At 39.5% G+C, this 19,396-nt stretch overlaps 1 protein-coding gene across 2 annotated transcripts in view; it reads left to right on the top strand.

Moving 5' to 3' along the window:
* Positions 1-6: 6 nt before the first annotated feature.
* INTS10 (integrator complex subunit 10) overlaps positions 7-19,396 on the top strand; it is a 38,927-nt gene continuing 19,537 nt past the window's right edge. Inside the window, exons 1-10 of one of the 2 annotated variants that reach the window (XM_008073993.1) lie at positions 7-178; positions 763-830; positions 2,307-2,410; positions 3,115-3,254; positions 5,768-5,849; positions 11,812-11,952; positions 12,996-13,167; positions 13,619-13,788; positions 14,803-14,936; positions 19,136-19,289. In XM_008073993.1, coding sequence (XP_008072184.1) covers positions 50-178; positions 763-830; positions 2,307-2,410; positions 3,115-3,254; positions 5,768-5,849; positions 11,812-11,952; positions 12,996-13,167; positions 13,619-13,788; positions 14,803-14,936; positions 19,136-19,289 — 1,294 coding nt within the window. In that variant the 5' untranslated portion in view covers positions 7-49. Of the gene's footprint in view, positions 179-762; positions 831-2,306; positions 2,411-3,114; positions 3,255-5,767; positions 5,850-11,811; positions 11,953-12,995; positions 13,168-13,618; positions 13,789-14,802; positions 14,937-19,132; positions 19,290-19,396 lie in introns of both variants that reach the window. The other variant, XM_021706968.1, reaches the window with a different exon arrangement.

Below are 19,396 nucleotides of genomic sequence, written 5' to 3'. Positions count from 1 at the left end.
GCCGGAAGGTCCTGCCGCGTTAGGCTGGCGGCTCCGGATCTCCCGGGTCATGTCGGCCCAGGGGGACTGCGAGTTCCTGGTGCAGAGAGCCCGGGAGCTGGTGCCCCAGGACCTGTGGGCAGCCAAGGCTTGGCTGATCACGGCCCGCAGCCTCTACCCCGCTGACTTTAACATCCAGGTGAGGTCGGGGCCGTGCAGGCGGCCGCCCTGCGTGGAGGTGTCCGCCCCTCCCGGCGCTCAGGCTGCCCCGGCCCTAAACTGCGCCGGCCGGGGGCGGCCGTCTCCCGCTCGGCCCGCCCTCCTCTCTCTCTTCCCCCTCCCGTCCCCGTTCTCCTACACCGTTCACAAGCCTTCTCCCCTAGCACCGAGAGAAACAGCGGACCCCACTTGAGGTCGGGTCGGCTTGGATCCGTAGCCGTGTGTTCTGCCATCTGGCCTAGAGGGCACGTACCCCCTCTCGCAAAAGGCCCTTCGCTCGTTCATTCATCCTAATGGCAGCCATTTGTTCTGCGCCTGCCACTTTGGAGACATTCTCCCATTTAATCCCAGGAGCCAGGGGTTTAAGTGCACCCACGGATCATGCCCGCAGCCCTGTGGCAGGGCTGCCACGCATGTGGCCCTGTGTCACCAGCTGGGCTTTACTCTTAGGCCCTCCATTCCCACAGGGAGGGTACTCACTGAAGGCCCGCTAGGATGCTGGAGATGGGCTGGTGCCAGCCCAGAGCAGGGGGTAGTGACCCATGTGCCTGATGTGTGTTGCAGTATGAGATGTACACCATCGAACGGAACGCAGAGCGGACTGCCACTGCCGGGAGGCTGCTGTACGACATGTGAGTGAGGGTGTTGGACGTCAACTTGTGCTGCACTGGATTTCTCCATGAGGTCTTGTTTACATCTGTAGAAGTGGGAGTTGGGACGGCGGGGCCCGGCGGCTCACGCCTGTAATTCCAGCACTTTGGGAGGCTGAGGCAGGAGGATTGGTTGAGCACAGGAGTTGGAGACCAGCTTGGGCAACATAGGGAGACCTGCCTGGTTTCTACTACTGCTACCACTACTACTACTACTACTACCACTAATAATAATAATACATTTTTTAAAAAGAAGTGGGAATTGGGGGGAAGAGCTTCGAGTTCATCTACATCTCTGCCTAAAGTTTACCTAGTAATGAGTCTAGGCCTTCTATTTAATTACTGACATGCCATCTTTAGAGAAGTCTTTTTATTCTTATGCCTTATTCTTGTTAAAACTTCTGTCCGATCATTTATTTTATTTTAGAAATAATATAGTCCCATCACAAAAGTTCCAACAGTACTCAAGTTATACAGAATAAAGTGAAAGTGCCTCTTCAACTCAGCCAGAATGAAGTTTTGTATGATGTATATTTATATATAAAACATACAGATAGACTTTTTTGGGGAAGGGTTTACAAAAGTGAGATCATACTACTCTTATTCTGTAACTTGCTTTCTTCACCCACCATAGTGGCCCCCTTCCTATGTCATTGTGTAGAGATCTATTTCATTCTTTTCATGCCTGTGTAACATTTCATAACTACTCTTTCCTTGATGGACATTTTGATAGTTTTTAGTTATTTGAAATTATGTTCAAAGTGTCAGTAAGCAATTTTGTACCCATACTTTGGTGTTTTTCCGTGGGATAGGTTTTAAGACATGTATTTTTGTAGTAAAAAGGTATGTACATATTACATTTTGATTCACTATCAAATTACTCTCCAAAAAGTACTATCTTAATTTTCCTTTATGCTTATGATGTATAAGAGTGCCACTTTACCACACCCTTGCCAACATTGGATATTGTCGGTCTCTTTTTACTTTTTTGCCACTGTGATAGGAGAAAGTGATTTTTTGTTTTTTTTATTTTTTAAATGTTGTCTTTGGCTGTTTGTAGTCTATGATTTGTCTTTGCCCATTTTTTTTCCTTTTGGATGTTTTTTTTTTTTTTCTTCAAGTATCACAATGTATATTGATAGGTACAAGAATATAAAATCAGGGATGAACATGACTTGATAAATTAAGTAGACTGGATAGTTTGTTTTATTCTTATTGATTCTTAGGAGTTCTTTATATATTATGGTTTTTCTTTTCACTTATAAAAACTTCTGAAGACTTTTGTGAGCCTTCTCATTTTTCTAGTTTTTATTTTTATATCTTTATTTTGGTTTGTTTTGGTGCATCTAAGCATTCACTTAGAATAAAGAAAATTGGTTTTTTTCCCAGATGCTAATTTTTTTGTGTGTGCTGTATAGGATCTGATGTTTTAATTTAATGTATTCATTTTTAAAATAGGTTTGTGAATTTCCCAGACCAGCCAGTGGTGTGGAGAGAAATCAGCATTATTACTTCAGCATTAAGGAATGATTCACAGGATAAACAAACACAATTTTTAAGAAGTAAGCATGGAGTAATCATAAGGGTGTATAATTTACCATTTCTGGAATACCAAATAATATATTGTAATAAAGTCACACCTGTGGTATTGGTACCCATATGATGTTTTATTTTTAGCAACTAACATCTGTAATAATGTCACTCAGACCCTTGAGTATTTGCTTAGAATCCTTTAAACTTTTTTAAAGGATGTGGATTTATTAGTGAGACCAGGGAATTGAATATATATTTAACAGGTTTTACAGTAACCAGAAAGCATCTATAAGTTAACCAGATCTCCACAAAACAGGAGAGGAACTTTTAGTAATATATGGCCTTTCTTTTTAAACTTCTGTGTTCGTTGTCTTGGCCAAAGATTTCAAATTCTGGATAAAAAAGAAAGTAGATGGTTTAGATCATTTCGACTTAAGTAAGTGCATGCTCTTTATCTCAACCTGCAACAAGTACTCTTGTGACTGTTCACATATAGCATTCTTGTCTTCTGAATCCAGTAAGGCCTTCAAATATTTTATGATTATTTAGCAAACATCTTGCGCCAGATACAGTTGTACTGAAAAGCCTGCCAGGTTTTAGGTGACACCTAATCACAGTGATTCTTTATGTCGTGTTTACTGTTCTATGCATGAAAATGCTTTAGTTCACACTTTTGGGTTCAGCATTTTTTTTTCTGAAAGAAACTTTTAAAAGTGAAATGTGTTGCATACAGGTTTATTTGAAACTCTTCCTGGTCGGGTGCAGTGTGAAATGTTACTGAAGGTCACGGAACAGTGCTTCAACACGTTGGAACGGTCAGAAATGTTGCTTCTCCTTCTGAGGCGTTTCCCTGAAACGGTGGTGCAGCACGGGGTAAGATTTGATTCTTTCCTTTCTCTTAAGAGAAGGTAAAATGAACCATCAACAAATTCATCTATATTGTGGATTATACTAAAAAGCAGATTCCAAGAAGCACTGGATAAGACTGAATTTATATCAGGAATTCTTTCAATAAAGCTTAAAGGATATCACTGTTATCAAACTTTATACATTTCCAGGAGAAATTGTCTTATCAAGAAATGGTCACCAAGCTCTGACAGTCCTATTTATTTGCAACCTATACAGTAAAAAATACTTTTTCCATTGCATTCCATAGTGTGTTTTTGAATTTAAGTGAAGGCTATGGTTTATAGTCTTAACAATATGTTTTTAGTGTGCTTCTGCCCTATGGATACTATTTTCCTGTTATTCCCTCCATCTATATAATAATGATTGAAAGGCATGGGTAAGTGCTAGACATCTCTTTCTTCTTAAATACCCTAAAGTAAATAGAATCTCGCTTTACAGATGAAGTACCTGGGTCTTAAATGTTTCTGTAACTTCCCATAGCCAGTGAGTAGTCAGAATTCAAGCCATTCATTCTCTTTGCTCAAACTCTGTGGCTTATTCTTTCCCATGTCATTTTTCTGGTTTCTGGCCCTGGTTCACCTTTTCCATGCCTCTTTGTATTAGTTTCCTGGGGCAGCCATAATAAAGTCCCAGAAACGAGGTGGCTTCCAACAGCAGAAATTCTCTTACAGTTCTGGAAGCTAGAAGAACAAAAGCAAGATGTTGGTAGAGCCATATTCCCCTTAAAGGCTCCAGGAAAGAATCCTTCCTTACCTCTTCCTGGCCTCTGGCGATATTTGGCCATCTTTGTCGTTTCTTGGCTAGCAGCTGCTTTCCACTTTCTGCCTATGTTGCCCCATGGTCTTTTTCCCTTTGTGTTTTTATCTTTGCATGACTTTACTGTAAGGACATCAGTCATATTGGGCTCACTCTAATCCGGCATGACCTCATCTGAAGTAATTATATCTATAAAAACACTTTTTCTTTAAAAGTAAAATATATATGAGGCAACATTCTGAAGTTCTGGGTAGATACAAATTAGGGGGAGATACTGTTCAACCAGGACTCTCCCTAATCATTACTCTGTCTTTTAACCTTCTGTGTTATATGATCTTTTACACTGTTCTACCACTACCGTAGAGCATCCCTTTGTGGTTGCCAGGAAGATGACACCACATGTCTCGGTAGATTTTGATAAGAACTTTTGAAGCGGATTTTTCAGGTCAGCCTGGGCTTCGAGAGTGTCAGTTCAGAGGGCCGGCCAGCCAAGACCCAGAAAGGGTCGTCAAGAGGCTGGTAGGCCTAGCTCTGGAAGTGTCAGCTCTAATGGGCTGGCAAGCCAAGCCCTGAGAGTGTTGCGACTCGGTGGGCTGGCAAGCCTAGCCCCTGGGTGTTGGCTTTAGTGGGCTGGCAAGCCAAGCCCTGAGGGTGTTGCTGGTTCGGTGGACTGGCAAGCCTAGCCCCTGGGGTGTCTCAGCTTCGAAGTCTCGCCTTCTGCTAGCTTTCCTGGTTCAGACGGCTCTGTCGGCTATCAAGCTAGCCTCTGGGTTGCACGGCTCTTCGACTCCAACGATCTTCTGCAGCTCTTCAGGTTGCAGCTCTTCAGAGTGGAGGTTCTTGTCTCGTGCCCTGGAAGAATGAGGGACACAGACATTCAGAAAGTGAGAAAGCAGGATTTATTGAGAGGACAGAGAAGCTCCCACAGTGGGTGGGGGGGACCCGAAGGAGTTGCCCATCTGGGACCGAAAACCTGGTGCTTATAAAGCCCTAAATCCAAGGCGATTGGCTAGCACTAGCTATGAGCTGTAGCTTTTCTGGTCAGTATTAAGGACCACTTGGCAGGAGCTAGGGGCCTAATGGTGAGCTGATTGGTTGCTTTTCGATTCCAGCAGTGAGTACTTTTAGGCTATAACTTGAGAGGCTTGCAGGGAGCAGCTTGTTTACCAGTGTTGGAGTTTGCTACATTGTTACCAAAGGACCTACCTGTCTGTCTGCCTTGCCTTTTTCTAGCTATTTCCTGTCTCACTTTCAACTATGCTTGGGCATTAGAGTGTCCTTACAACTCAGATGTTTCTGTCTGGTCCATCCCAGACTGTATGACTGAATACTCCTGAGAATTTATCTATATAATACATCTGCAGATGATAAAGTTAGTTCCACATTTCTTCAAAAAATCTCTCCATCTATATATTATCATTCAAACTCTAGTTCCAATACTTCCCTTAAGTTTTTGTAGACATTTTGTTAGCTTTTTAATTTTGCTAATTCCAAGGAGACTAACAAGACTGCATGGTCAAGTAAATGGTCAGGTGAATTTGGCCTTCAGGACTGTGTTGCTGATGCATTCTTTTATTTTCTGGTCTTTAAAATGTGATTATTTGTTTTTCAGGGAGGTTTGAGTATACAAACTGTGTGATAAATTTTTTTAAAATTGCCCTGTTTCTTTATGTAACTCTGATATCTTAAACTTTTAAATGACAAATGTTGTTTTAAAACAGGTTGGCCTTGGAGAAGCATTACTAGAGGCTGAAACTATTGAAGAACAAGAATCTCCTGTTAACTGCTTTAGAAAATTATTTGGTGAGAAAAATTGTATTTTGTATTACTTCCTTATGGTAAATAGATATTCTGTAGTAAATATCACTTCAGGGGTAAGCTCATTTGTGGAAAACAAAGAAACTCTTCATGTTATGGAATTTAAATTTCTAATATTTTCAATCTAGAAAGGATTTAAACAACTTCTAAACTTTTTTTTTAATTTTAAAGATGTGGGGTACAATTCAGGATTAAGTGTACAAATCTTTGTTATGCAGATACCCTTGTTGATGAGGTGTGTCCCCTCAACTCCCCTGGCAGAATCCCACTACTGCCAATCCTGCCCCGACCACCCCCCAGCAATTTCCCACTGATGACAATCCTTTTCCTGTAGTATTATAACTGTTCAAGGTCTGCTTATGATTGAGAACACGTGTTACTCAGTTCTTTGTTTCTGTGATAGATCACTCAGTATTATAGACTTAAGTCCATCCAAGTTGCTGTGAAGTTCATAATTTTGTCCTTTACTGCTGTGTAATATTCCACCATGTATACGTACCACATTTTTAAAAATCCAGTCCTTTTTTGATGGGCAGCATGGCTGGTTCCATGTTTTTGCTATTGTGAACAATGCTGCAATAAACATGCATGTGCAGATATCTTTTTCATAGTGATTTGAGTTCCTCTGGGTACATTCTCAGTAGGGGGACTGCGGGGTCATATGGGAGGTCGATTTTTAGATCTTTTAGGAATCGCCCCGCTACTTTCCACAGAGGCTGTACTAGTTTACACTCCCACCAACAGTATAGAAGTGTTCCTTCCCTTTTCGCTGCATCCTCTCCAGCATCTGTTGTTTTTTGAGTTATTGATGATGGCCCTACTGACTAGAGTTAGGTGGTATCTCAGTGTGGTTTTAATTTGCATTTCTTTGATGACTAGTGAGGCTGAGCATTTTTTCTTGTATATTGGCTGCTCATATGTCTTCTTTTGAGAAGTGCCTATTCATATCTTTAGCCCTCTTTGTAATGGGCTGTTTGTTGTTTTCTTTTTGGCATGTTTGAATTCCTTATAGATCCTAGCTGTTAGGCCTTTGTCAGATATACAGTTGGCAAATATTTTTCCCAGTCTGTGGGCTGTCTCCCTTCTCTCTTGATGGTTTCCTTTGGCTTTGCAGAAGCTTTTCAGTTTAATGAGGTCCCACTTGTCTATCTTATCTCTTAATGGCATGAGCACTTGGGGATTTGATCAGAAATTGGTTGCTCGTTCCAATTTCTATTAGGATATCTCCTGCATTTTCTAAGGTTCTTATAGTTTGAGGTTTTACGTTTAGGTCTTTGATCCATTTAGAGTTGACTTTTGTGTATGGTGATAGGTAGAGGTCTTTAATCTTCTGCATGTGGTCAACCAGTTTTCCCAGCATCATTTACTGAATAGGTTCTTCTCTCCCCAGTGGCTGGTGGTGGAGGCTTTGTCGAAGATGAATTGGTTGAGAAATTGAGGTTTTGCTTCTGGAATCTCTATCTACTTCCATTGGTCTATATACCTGTTCTTGTGCCAATACCAGGCTGTTTTGATTATTGTAGCTTTATAATAAAGTTTAAAGTCTGGAAGTGTGATACCTCCCGCTTTGTTTTTTTGTTTTTGTTTTTTTTTGCTGAGGATTATTTTGGCTATTCGTGGTTGTTTATATTTCCATAAGAATTCTTGTATTGTCATCTCCAGGTCTGAGAAGAATGCTGCTGGTAATTTAATAGGTATTGCATTAAAACTGTAGATTGCCTTGGGTAGGATGGACAGGTTAACAATGTTGGTTCTTCCAGTCCATGAGCATGGAATATTTTTCCATTTGTTTGTGTCATATTTGATTTCTCTGAGCAGCGTTTTGTAGTTTTCATTGTAAAGGTCTTTCACTTATCTGGTTAGAAAGATGCCAAGGTGTTTCATTATTTTTGTGGTTATTGTGAATGGGATTGTGCTTTTTATTTGGGTTCTGTTTGTTTATTGTTGTTGTATAGAAATGCAACTGTCTTTTGTCCATTTATTTTATACCCTGAGACTTTACTGAAGTTTTTTATCAGTACAAAGAGGTTTTTGACAGATTCTTTTAGGTTTTCAAGGTATATGATCATGCCTTCTGCAAAGAGGGATAACTTAACTTCCTCTTTTCCTTTTTAGATACCACTATTTCCTTCTCTTGTCTGATTGCTCTAGTTAGGACTTCCATACTATGTTGAACAGGAGGGATGAGAGTGGGTATCCTTGTCTTGTTCCAGTTTTCAGAAGAAATGGTTTCGATTTCTGTCTGTTTAGCAGCATTTCGGCTGTGGGTTTCTCATAGATGGTTTTTACTATTTTGAGGTATGTTCCATCTGTGCCTAGATATTCAAGGGTTTTTATCAAGAAGGGGTGCTGGATTTTATCAATTGCTTTTTCTGCATCTAATGATATAATCATGTGGTTTTTGTCTTTACATCTGTTGATGTATTCTATTATGTTTATGGTCTTGTGAATGTTGAACCAGCCCTGCATCCTGGGGATGAAGCCTACTTGGTCATGGTGGCTGATTTTTGAGATGTGTTGTTGGATCTGGTTTGCTAGACTCTTGTTGAGAATTTTAGCATCTGTGTTCATGAAGGATATTGGCCTGTAGTTCTCTTTCTTTGTTGGTTCTTTACCTGGTTTGGGTATCAATGTGATGTTAGCTTCATAAAATGATTTGGGGAGAGTTCCATTTTTTTTGATTGCCTGGAATAATTTCAGTAGGATTGGTGTCAGCTCCTCCTTGTATGTTTTGTAGAATTCTGCTGGAAATCCATCTCATCCAGGGCTTTTTTTTTTTTTTTTTTTGATAGGTAGTTTTCTTAGAGCATAGTCAATTTCCTGCATTTTTATTGGTCTTTTTAGGGTCTCAATTTCTTGCTTCAACCTGGGGATACTGTGTGATATAAGAAAGTCCTCCATTTCATTTAGATTTTCGAGTTTGTTTCCATACAGGAGTACATAATAATCTCTGGTAATCTTTTGTATTTCTTCAGGGTCAGTTGTGACTTCATCTTTTGCACTTCTTATTGTGTTTATTTGGACTTTTTCTCTCTTTTTTTTGGTCAGTCTAGCTAGAGGTCTATCAATCTTGTTTATCTTTTCAAAACACCAGCTTTTGGTATCATTGATATTTTGTATTAATTTTTATCTTCTATATCCTGAATTTGGGCTTTTATTTTGGTGATCTGGATTCTTCTGAAGTTAGGGTTTTGGCAGTCTTGTTTTTCCCACTTTCTTAGGTTATTTGTTAAGCTGTTAACTTGTGATCTTTCCATTTTCTTCTTGTGTGTTTGTAGAGATATGAATTCCCCTCTTATTACTGTTATCATGGCATCCCAGAGATTTTGGTAAGATATGTCTTCATTTTCATTTCTTTCCAGGTATCTTTTAATCTCTGTTTTGATTTCCGTGTTGACCCAGGAGTTGTTTAGCAATACGGTATTTAGTGTCCATGTCTTTGTGGGCTTGGGAGGAACTTTGTTGGTATTGTTGGTGGTCTGACAAGGTGCATGACAGAATTTCAATCTTACGAAATTTGTTTATGCTTGATTTATGGCCAAGGATGTGATGGATCTTAGAGTATGTTTCATGTGGTGATGAGTAGAATGTATATTCTGTGGTAGTTGGGTGGAGTGTTCTATAAGTATCAGTTAAGTCCATTTGGTCAAGTGTCATGTTGACGTTACAGTTCTCTTTGTTGACTTTTTGTCTTGATGATCTGTCTAGGATTGTTAGTGGGGTGTTTAAGTCCCCAGCCATTATAGTGTTGGAGTCAACATTTTTTTCAATTTACCTAGAAGCTGCTTTATGAAAGTTGGTGCTCCTTTGGTGGGTGCATTTGTGTTTAGGATGGATATTTCTTGTTGATGGATTGAACCTTTTGTCATTATGTAGTGACCTTCTGTATCTTTCTTTATTTTTTACAGCTTTAAGGGTATTTTGTCTGATATTAAGATTGCCACTCCTGCTTTCTTTTGTGTTCCATTCACCTGAAATTTTGTTTCCCATCCTCTTACTTTGAGTCTGTGAGTGTCCTTTCTGGTGTGATGAGTCTTTTGAAACAATATATTGTAACCTCATGATATTTTGTCCACTTTGCCTATGCTATGTCTTTTCAGTAGTACATTTAGTTCATTCACATTCAGGCTAATTATTGAGATGTGATAGTTTATCCCCATCATGAGGTTCTTACACAGTTTGTTGTTGTTGTTGCTGTTTGTTTATTTGTTTGTTGTCTTTTGATTTTGGGGTTAATTCATGTGCGTTTTCAATCTTTTTCCTGCATTCTTGTGAAGGCATTTCGCTCTTTTTTTCCTTTCTTTGTGTTTAATACTTTCTTAAGTGTTTCTTGTAGAGCTGGTCTGGAGGCAGTATAAACTCTTAGGGATTGAATATCTGGGAAGGATTTTAATTCTCCATCACTGATGAAACTTAACTTAGCTGGGTAGGTAATTCTTGGTTGAAATTGTTTACCTTTGAGGACTTTAAAGATTAGACTCCAGATTACCCTAGCCTACAATGTTTCTGTAGATAAATCTGCTGCTATTCTAATTGGTCTTCCCCAGTAGGTAGTCTGACCTTTCTCTTTGCTTTTAGGACTCTTTCTTTTATACCTACTTTGTGTCTGGGAGTTGGTCTTCCCATTTGTTGTCTTGCAGGGATTCTCTGAATCTCTTCTGTTTTAATGGTCACGTCATTGATGAGATGTGGCTAGTTTTCTTGGATAATTTCATGAATTGTTTGTTCCATAGTGGTCTTTGTCTCTCTATCTGCCTCAGGGATTCCAGTTAATCTTCGGTTTGGTCTCTGAAATAATCACTCATCTCTTGGAGGTTTTGTTCCGTCTTTTTAAGCTTCTTTTCTGTTTTTAACAGTTTGGGTTAATTCCATATTTTGGTCCTCAAGCTCTGAGATTCTTTCTTCTGATCGGTTAATTCTGCTTTCCATGCTTATCAGTTTGTAGGTTTATTTCATTCTCTGTACTCTTTATTGCTATTATCTCAGTTATCAACTCCTTCATTCTTCCTGTCTCTTCTCATTTCTATTTATTCTCTCTATTAATATCTTGATATCTGGGTTTGTGGTTTGAGACCATTAATTTTGGGGCTCTTCATTGTTTGAGTTCCGGAGTCTATATTCTCACTAGCTGACCTCCCAAGGGTCTGTGTGAGACTCATATTCTTCCTTTGGTTTTTCTCCATTTGTGGAGGTTTTCCTCCCCTCCCCCCTTTTTTTTGTGCCTCTTCTTTAATTCTGTTGTTCAGTGATAGGGGATAGCTTTTATTTCTGTTTGTTCAATCTCCTATTCTTCCTTATGTAGATCCTCTGGTTTTGTTCAATTCCGAAGCTGGACTAGGGGTGGGGGCCTGTGCTTTTTGCAGTTTTGAGATTTAATTGAGGGAGGAGCTGTGATTCAGAAGGTATCTGCAAATCCCGGTATCCACTGAGGTGTGTGTGTGTGGTGGGGAGGGGGTGCCTGGGATCCACTTCCCACTGCCTTGCAATCTGTCGATGCCATGGGGGTATCTGTTTGCTCTCCTACTGGCTGCTGATGCTGTCAAGTCTCCCACTCATATCTAACATGTCTGTGCCTGTTCCGCGTGGGAGAGGAGCATCTACTCCTAAACATTTATTATGTAATATATGGTATCTCTGAAAAAATATGTGTATGTCTATCCATATAGGTAAGTAAGAAGAATAACAGAAACGAATGTCTGAACCTACCACTCCATATAAAAACTAGACTCTTAACTACAACGTAGAGTCTGCCCATGTGTTTCCTCACTGACTTCATTCAGTAATGTCCTTTTCATGGCAATTTAAAAATAAATGTGCTATAAGGGATTTTTCGCCCTATATGTTTTAGATACTATATTCAGTGAGTTCTAAAATAAATTTTGTTTTTCCATAACCCTAGAATAGACAGCCTAGTTTTAATCTTTTTCTTATTTTTCCCCTTCAACAGTTTGTGATGTTCTTCCTCTAATAATTAACAACCATGATGTTCGATTGCCTGCCAATTTATTATATAAATACTTGAACAAAGCAGCTGAATTTTATATCAATTATGTCACTAGGTCTACTCAAATAGAAAACCAGCATCAAGGTAAGGGGGAATATTCTGCACTTTTGTGTAGATAGGCTTTAGTAAAATTGCTAATTCAAAAACCTGTCATCATTTTTCTCTGGATGTATACCAGTTTGATAGTGTTTCTAAAAGCTGGTATTTAGAAACAAATATTGCAGTTATTAAGAGATGAGACATTTCTGAACCAGTATCACTCCTTGATCAAAACAGTCTTCTTGTTGAACTGTTTTGATCAAGGAGTGATACTGGTTCAGAAAAGTCTCATCTTTTCTGGAGATGACAAGGGGAACCCCCAAAAAACCAGAATTATTTTTTAGAGGGCGAGCCTCTTGTCATACAGGCTTCCCCCACTGGGTAAGTATTTTAGGAACCCATGAGCATCAATATACCAGCTAGCGTTGTTGTGAAAGGCTGCATTTGGCTTCAGTGAATATTTTTATTTTGGAGATTCTTTCAGTGTGTTTGCCCATGTAATGATATGTGACTTAACAAGTGCCTTTGCTGTGCTGAATGTTCACCAGTTTTTGACCATAAACAGTTTGACCCCCACATTCCACCCTCTCTGGTCACCCATTCTTGCCCCAAGTGACTTCTTGTTTCCTTGGATGAAAAAAGTCCTCAAAGGAAAACGTTTTGCCGATGTGGAAGAGGTGAAACAAAAAAACGGCAGAAGCATAAAAGGCATCAAATTGACAAGTTTTAAAAACTGTTTTTGAGCAGTGGAAAAAGCATTTTTAAATAGGTGTATTGCATCAAATGGAGAATACTTTGAAGATGACTGAAGTTTAAACTTGTAAAAATAAATTTACACAATTTTTAGTAAATAAATTTTGAGGTTTTTTTGTTCTACTTTGTACATATACCACAGCAAAGTAGGGAAAATCACTTTCTACTTATACTTCTGACCAGTTAGAAGTCCTTGAGCAAAACATATGATGTGTTAGGATTCTGTACTCTTTCTCTTGAATGGGGAGTCAGATCTTTTTTCTCTGTCAAGTACCACTTAAATAGTAAACAGATGAGACTTACTAATTGTAGGCTATTTTTTTCTCACATCTCAGGTGCCCAAGATACATCTGATTTAATGTCACCCAGCAAACGTAGCTCTCAGAAGTACATAATAGAAGGACTGACTGAAAAATCATCCCAGATCGTGGACCCTTGGGAGAGGTTGTTTAAGATTTTGAATGTTGTTGGAATGAGATGTGAATGGCAGATGGATAAAGGAAGACGGTAATAAATAGTTTATAGAATTGCCTAGCAAATCTTTTCATTGTGTAATTCCAGGATCCTTTTAAAAGCAAAAACACTGTTTTAAACCATCTAATGCATAGGTACACTTCTTGGGCAAATTTTGTGACATTCAATATTAAAACAAAAGTGGGTGGTTTGTCACTATATCAACACATTTCTAACTGAAATATGAACTCTAAAATGATGTTGAGTTTGAAGCTCTCCTTGGTTATTCAGAGAAAAAAGAAGCTACTTAGTATGTCATTTCATGAAATCTTGATCACTGCCCTAATTCATAAGAAATTTGCCATTCATATATACACAATAAAGAATTTTCATGCCTAAAGTTATATTTGGTCGACATAATGTTTTCACTGAAGCTTTTCTTTAGACCTTTTGCAGACAAAACCAGAGTAATTGAATATGTTTTATTGTCCTTTTTTTTTTTCAGAAGCTATGGAGATATTTTGCACAGAATGAAGGATCTCTGCAGATATATGAACAACTTTGATAACGAAGCACATGCAAAATATAAAAATCAAGTGGTGTATTCCACCATGTTGGTCTTCTTTAAGAATGCATTCCAGTATGTTAACAGCATACAGCCATCTCTCTTCCAAGGTTGGTTTACAAATTTTAGACTATCCCAAAATACTGGTTCAGTGGAAATGGTGAGGAGGACAAAAATGCTTACTTTAACTACTGTTGTTGGATCCAAATAACTGCAGGGTGGTACCAGCGCTTTCTGTAGTTGGTGATTTAGTTTGACTTAGTTGGTCATTTTTTTATTTTCTCCAAGTATGTTTTCATTAAAAATTTCCATATAAAGGTGGTATTATGAAACTAAATACAAATAATGAAAAAAACCCTTTATTTTGAAATACTTTAGCTGTATTGAAATGCATCACAATAGGCAAAGATGTCTTAAGTAAAATATATGTTTTATATATAATGTATGCATGTATATTCTAGAAAATTTGAAAAATATAAATAAGAGGGTCAAATCACCCACTATCCTTCCAATGTAATACAACTCTTGGTTTTATGTATTGCCTTATAATCTTGTATATATTTAGTTTTGTTTGGAATTTATAAACTTAATGTATGTATAATTCTGTAGTCTTTTTGTAGTAGTTTTATGATTCATGGTCATTGTAAAAAATTTGCAGATACATGAAGCAAATACAGAGAAGGAATGATCACTTGCATTTTACATCTGGCAGAGAATCATTATCAACAATTTGTTGTATATCTGTACAGTCTTTTTTTTCCTATATGCTATACTTGTTTGTGTTTCCTAATTGAGATCACACTGGGCATAGTGACTTACGCCTGTAATCCCAGCACTTTGGGAGGCCCATGTAGAAGGATTACATGAGGCCAGGAGTTCAAGACCAGCATGGGCAACAAGCAAAACCCATCTATATAGAAAATAAAAAATTTAGCCAGACAGCCAGATGTGGTGGCCTGTGCCTGTAGTCCCATCTTCTTGGGAGGCTGAGGTGGGAGTATTGCTTGAGCCCAGGAGATAGAGGCTATGGTGAGCTGTGATTGTACTACTGCACTCCAGCTTGGGTGACAGTATTTTTTTTCCTTCTGTGTTTTTGAATGGTGATGTTTTCCCCTCATCCCTAGGTCCTAATGCCCCAAGCCAAGTTCCGCTGGTGCTTCTTGAAGATGTATCAAATGTGTATGGCGATATAGAAATCGATCGTAATAAACACATACATAAAAAGAGGAAACTAGCTGAGGGAAGAGAAAAAACCATGGTAATCATTTCAAAAATAACTAATAAAAGGTTATATGTTTATGATTTGCTAGAGATGAATTTTTGTGTAATATGGCTTTGGAGCTACATCAGTAAAGCTTAAGTTTTACAATTGTACAGTATAATTACTGTATAAGTTGGTGGTTCTCAACTGGAGGCAACTTTTACCTCTGGGGGACATCTGACAATATCTGGAGCCATTTTTGATTGTCACGGCTTGCTATTAACATCTAGTGTGTAGAGGCTAGGGAAGCTCCTAAACATTTTACAATGCACAGGACAGCCCAAAAGGTCATTAGTGAGAAACCCTGGTATAATTTACTTACACATATGTTGACTGAAAGGTGCTGACTAAACTTCTTAAAACAAAATCCAAACTGCATCGGGCACCTAGAGCAGGGTGCTATGGTGTGTACTGGGCTCAGAAGGGAAAGTGCTGAGGTGTTGAGGGTGGCCTAGACTATCCACAGGGAGAGGCAGGAAAGGCAACATGAAGGACATGAGCATTTGAAATCAGCCTTGAGGGATGGATAGGGTTTTGTCAGTTGGAACTGGGAGGTAGGTTTTGTTGAGAGGGGACAGTTTGCACAAGGACGCAGGGGCCAGAGCATGGAAAGAACCATCTTTACACCGTCTTCTGACTGGGACAGGCAGTGAGTTTGTATCTGACATTGATTTACAAGCTTTTGTTTCAGCAGAGTCCTTTCTTTCGCTATAGTCTTTAGTGGATGCCCAATGTGTAACAGGAAAGTGGAAATGCTCTAGTTCAGGAGTCAGCAAACTCGTTAGGTAAATGACCAGGTAATAAATTCTTGTTACCTTGTAGGTCTGATGGTCTCCATTGCAACCCCTCAGCTCTGCTGTTCTAGTGCAAAAACATCCATAGACTATATGGAAACAAATGACAAGGCCATGTTCCAATAAAACTATTTGCAGAAGCTGGGCTCGGTGGCTCAGCCTGTAATCCCAGCATTTTGGGACGCCGAGGCGAGTGAATTGCCTGAGCCTGTGGGTTTGAGACCCACCCAGGCAACTTGGTGAGACTTCTTCTCTACAATAAACAAAAAAAATTAGCCGGGCATGGTATTGCATGCCTGTAGTTCCGGCTACTTGGAAGGCTGAGGCGGAAGGATAGCCGGAGCCCAGCAGGGTGAGGCTGCGGTGGCCGGGAGCATACCACTGCACTCCAGTCTGGGTGACAGAGTGAGACTCCAACTCAAAAAAAACTATTTGCGGCAACAGGGTTTGGCCTGCAGCTCCTAGTTTACCTAATCCCTGCTCTAGGGGATTAGTAAACTAATTGTTGAAATGGCCCAAGACAGCCAGGAGTTCTCTTTGCATATATAACATAACGCCAATCCCTCAATTTCTCTATGTTCTTCCCTCTGCCTCCCTGTTCAAGCCCTTGTAATCTCTTTCCTAGACTGAGTAGTCACATGCCTCCCTCCTCTCAGCCTTGCCCACTACAATCTCTGCTGTGCCAAGCAGCCAGAGTGCTCTTTGTGAAGCATGAGTCAGATATCGCTCACCTGCTTTGCAACTTCTCACAGCTTCCTGTCACACTTAGACTAAAATCCAAACTCTTCACCTGGGCTCATAGAGCACTTCCGGAGCAGACCCTTCTGTGCTGCAGACATGCTGGCCTTTCTGTTCCTCTAACGCACCAAGAGAACTCTCTGTTCCTGTTGAGGCTGCTCTGTGGTTGGAGTGTTTTTCCCTCAGATCTGCTGGGCTAAGTCCTTGTCATTTTATCCCAGACCAACTTCCTTTCCCTCTGAGGCCTATCCTGACTACCCATCCGAAGTAGCTGTCCAGTTTTCTCTTGTTCTTACTCTATTTTAATTATCTGCAAACTCCGCTATTTTTTCTTGCTTGTTTCTTGGTTGGTTTACTGTCTGTGTCCATTCACTAGAATATAAGCTCTGTGGACTAGGACTTTGTCTTGTCCTCCATAGTGTCTGAGTGGTGTCTGCACCCCTGCAGAGCAAATGCATGAACCATGGCAGGTGTGAGAGTCTAGTGAATGAAGGCATTCCCATTGGTCTTTCCTAGACCTTCTGGGTCAGCAGTCCTTCCATTTTTTTGTACTTGTCACATGCTTACCCTGCAGGCCCTGTTCTCATACTCTGGTCTTTGACTGATGTGAGATTTCTGTCTATTTATTTTTACTCTCTTCACTGATTTCATCCTAGTGTTCATTTCATCCCATAGTCTGTCCCCACCTGGTGCAGGTCCAGCCAAGTTTGTGTATCCTGTCACAGCTGAGGACGCAACTGAGGGCCCATGAGCTTAGCTCACAGATGTCTTTTACTTTGCTCTGTGTGTTAGCGTGTTTGTGTGTGTGTGTGTGTGTGTGTGTGTGTGTGTGTGTGTGTGTTAAAATAACCTAGCATTTCTCATAACAATCTAGATTTCTGATTTCCCTTTTATAATTGGAATACCTGATAGTGCTGGTCCCTGGTGGTTGCCCACACCTGGAGTTGGGTGGTGACTGCCCGCATCAGATAAAAGGGCATTCTCTACCCAGTCCACTTTAGCAGTTCATGTGGTGCTCCAGATGACTGGAACTGAGAGTGGTCCTCTCCTGTGGGCATCTGTTTCCCCACCAGGCACACACTTGCTTCAGAGCTTCAGAATGGACTTATGCCTTTCAAAATCAATTTCTCTAAATTTTATAAATGTTTGGAACTCCACACGATTTCCACCATGCCTGGGGTCCTTTTATAGATTCCTAATCTCATGTTGAGACAGGAATGTTTTCTATAAGTTGCGACACTTACAAACACACCATTCATGTTCGTGTATGATACTAGGTTGCCACTGCTTGGCAAATAGGCCCCTGATGAAATAGCACCTGACAGATTTTGGTTGGGAAAGGTGGGTATCATTACTGAGGGAAGATAAGAACTTGGGAGTGCTACAATAGGGTGGGGTAGAGTCCCCAAGCACAGGGAATAGCAGGAGGATACCAAGCTTGGAATTTGGAGAGGGAGATGCTAATGGTTTTCTGCCTGTCTTGCCTGAGGTGAGCTGGGGAAATGGAGCTTGTAGCAAAAATATTTGTACATATTGTAAAATGATCTTAGTGGAGTAAACATCTGCAGAAGAATTTGAGTCTCTGAATTAGTAAAATTACCTAAGTGGAATTAAAAAAGATCCAGGAAATTCGTAGTAGAATGAAATTCAATAGAGCTGTTTTACTTTTACTGAATTTTTTTTTGCAGAATGTCTGATTCTACCCAATGGCTTTTCCAATAGTTGCTTTTCTCCATAGCCCTCTTCTTTCTCTGGGGTTTAATTGCTTGAGATAAAGAGCAAGGAAAGTGGAAATTGGTATTGTAAAATGCGGAGGGCATTACTACATGTGTACAGACAAGTGAGCACTGTGCATTGGGGGAGCAGAGCTAGAGAAAGACATGGCTAGCGGAGAGTCTCATGCAGTGAGCAAAAGATAAACAGTAGTCACTTATCTGACATTATTCTTGGGGACTCAGGGCTTAATTTTATTCTAGCACATGACAGACTAATAATTGGAAGTGAATTAAGTAACATCACATAGTGGGGAAAAAAAGTAAACTATAAAAGAGATGCCACTTAAGCTATCTCTCTCAACATAAAAATCTAATTTTTGGCTTTTATAAAATTGGTATGTTTTTAAAGTATTGTGAAACTTAATTCTGTCACTTTGCTCCAAAGCCAACATAAGAATTTATCATCAGAAAAAAAAGAAACTCAGTTTTAAAAGTAAAATTGAATGTGTGTGAGTGTAAAGATGAAATTTGCAAGCCTAAATCATTAAATTAAAAAAAATTATTGGATGTTCCAATGCAATACTATAAGAAAATGACTGGTGGTACTGGGAAACTATGGGGGGGAGGGGGATGGGATTAACAGTAGCAAATATCTGTCGGGGGTGGGAAAACACTTCTTATCTACAGGGTGCCTGAATGAAACGTCATTGTACACCTAACCCTTAACTGTACCCCACAAAACCATAATAAAAAATACTGATTAATGAAAAAAAAGAAAACAAAATAAAAAAAATCAGTTGACCATAAAAAAAAAAATTATTATATGCATGTGGAATTCTTTGATATAAAATCCATATAATAGACAAAATTAGCAGCAGTAAACAGTGTTTTTATATACGACTGTGCTTATAACTTTGACTTAATCGGGTTCTTCACATTCTTTCAGCAGAGTTCAGATGATGAAGACTGTTCAGCAAAAGGCAGAAATCGTCACATTGTAGTTAATAAAGCAGAGCTTGCTAACTCCATCGAAGTGTTAGAAAACTTTAAATTGGCCAGAGAGAGCTGGGAGTTGCTCTATTCCCTAGAATTCCTGGACAAAGGTAAGAATGTGCTTTCCTATGGATGCTACTTAATGTTTTATGCACAACCGTTTTGCTACTTGAAATGCCAAGTCACTTATGGCTAATTAAATTGATTATAGTAGTGT

The sequence above is a fragment of the Carlito syrichta genome, unplaced genomic scaffold, assembly GCF_000164805.1.
Source record: "Carlito syrichta isolate Samal-C Ts95f unplaced genomic scaffold, Tarsius_syrichta-2.0.1 Scaffold316252, whole genome shotgun sequence".
NCBI classification, from domain to species: Eukaryota; Metazoa; Chordata; class Mammalia; order Primates; family Tarsiidae; genus Carlito; species Carlito syrichta.
The sequence above is the reverse complement of the archived record's forward strand: the minus strand, read 5'-3'. Positions and strand labels throughout refer to the sequence as shown.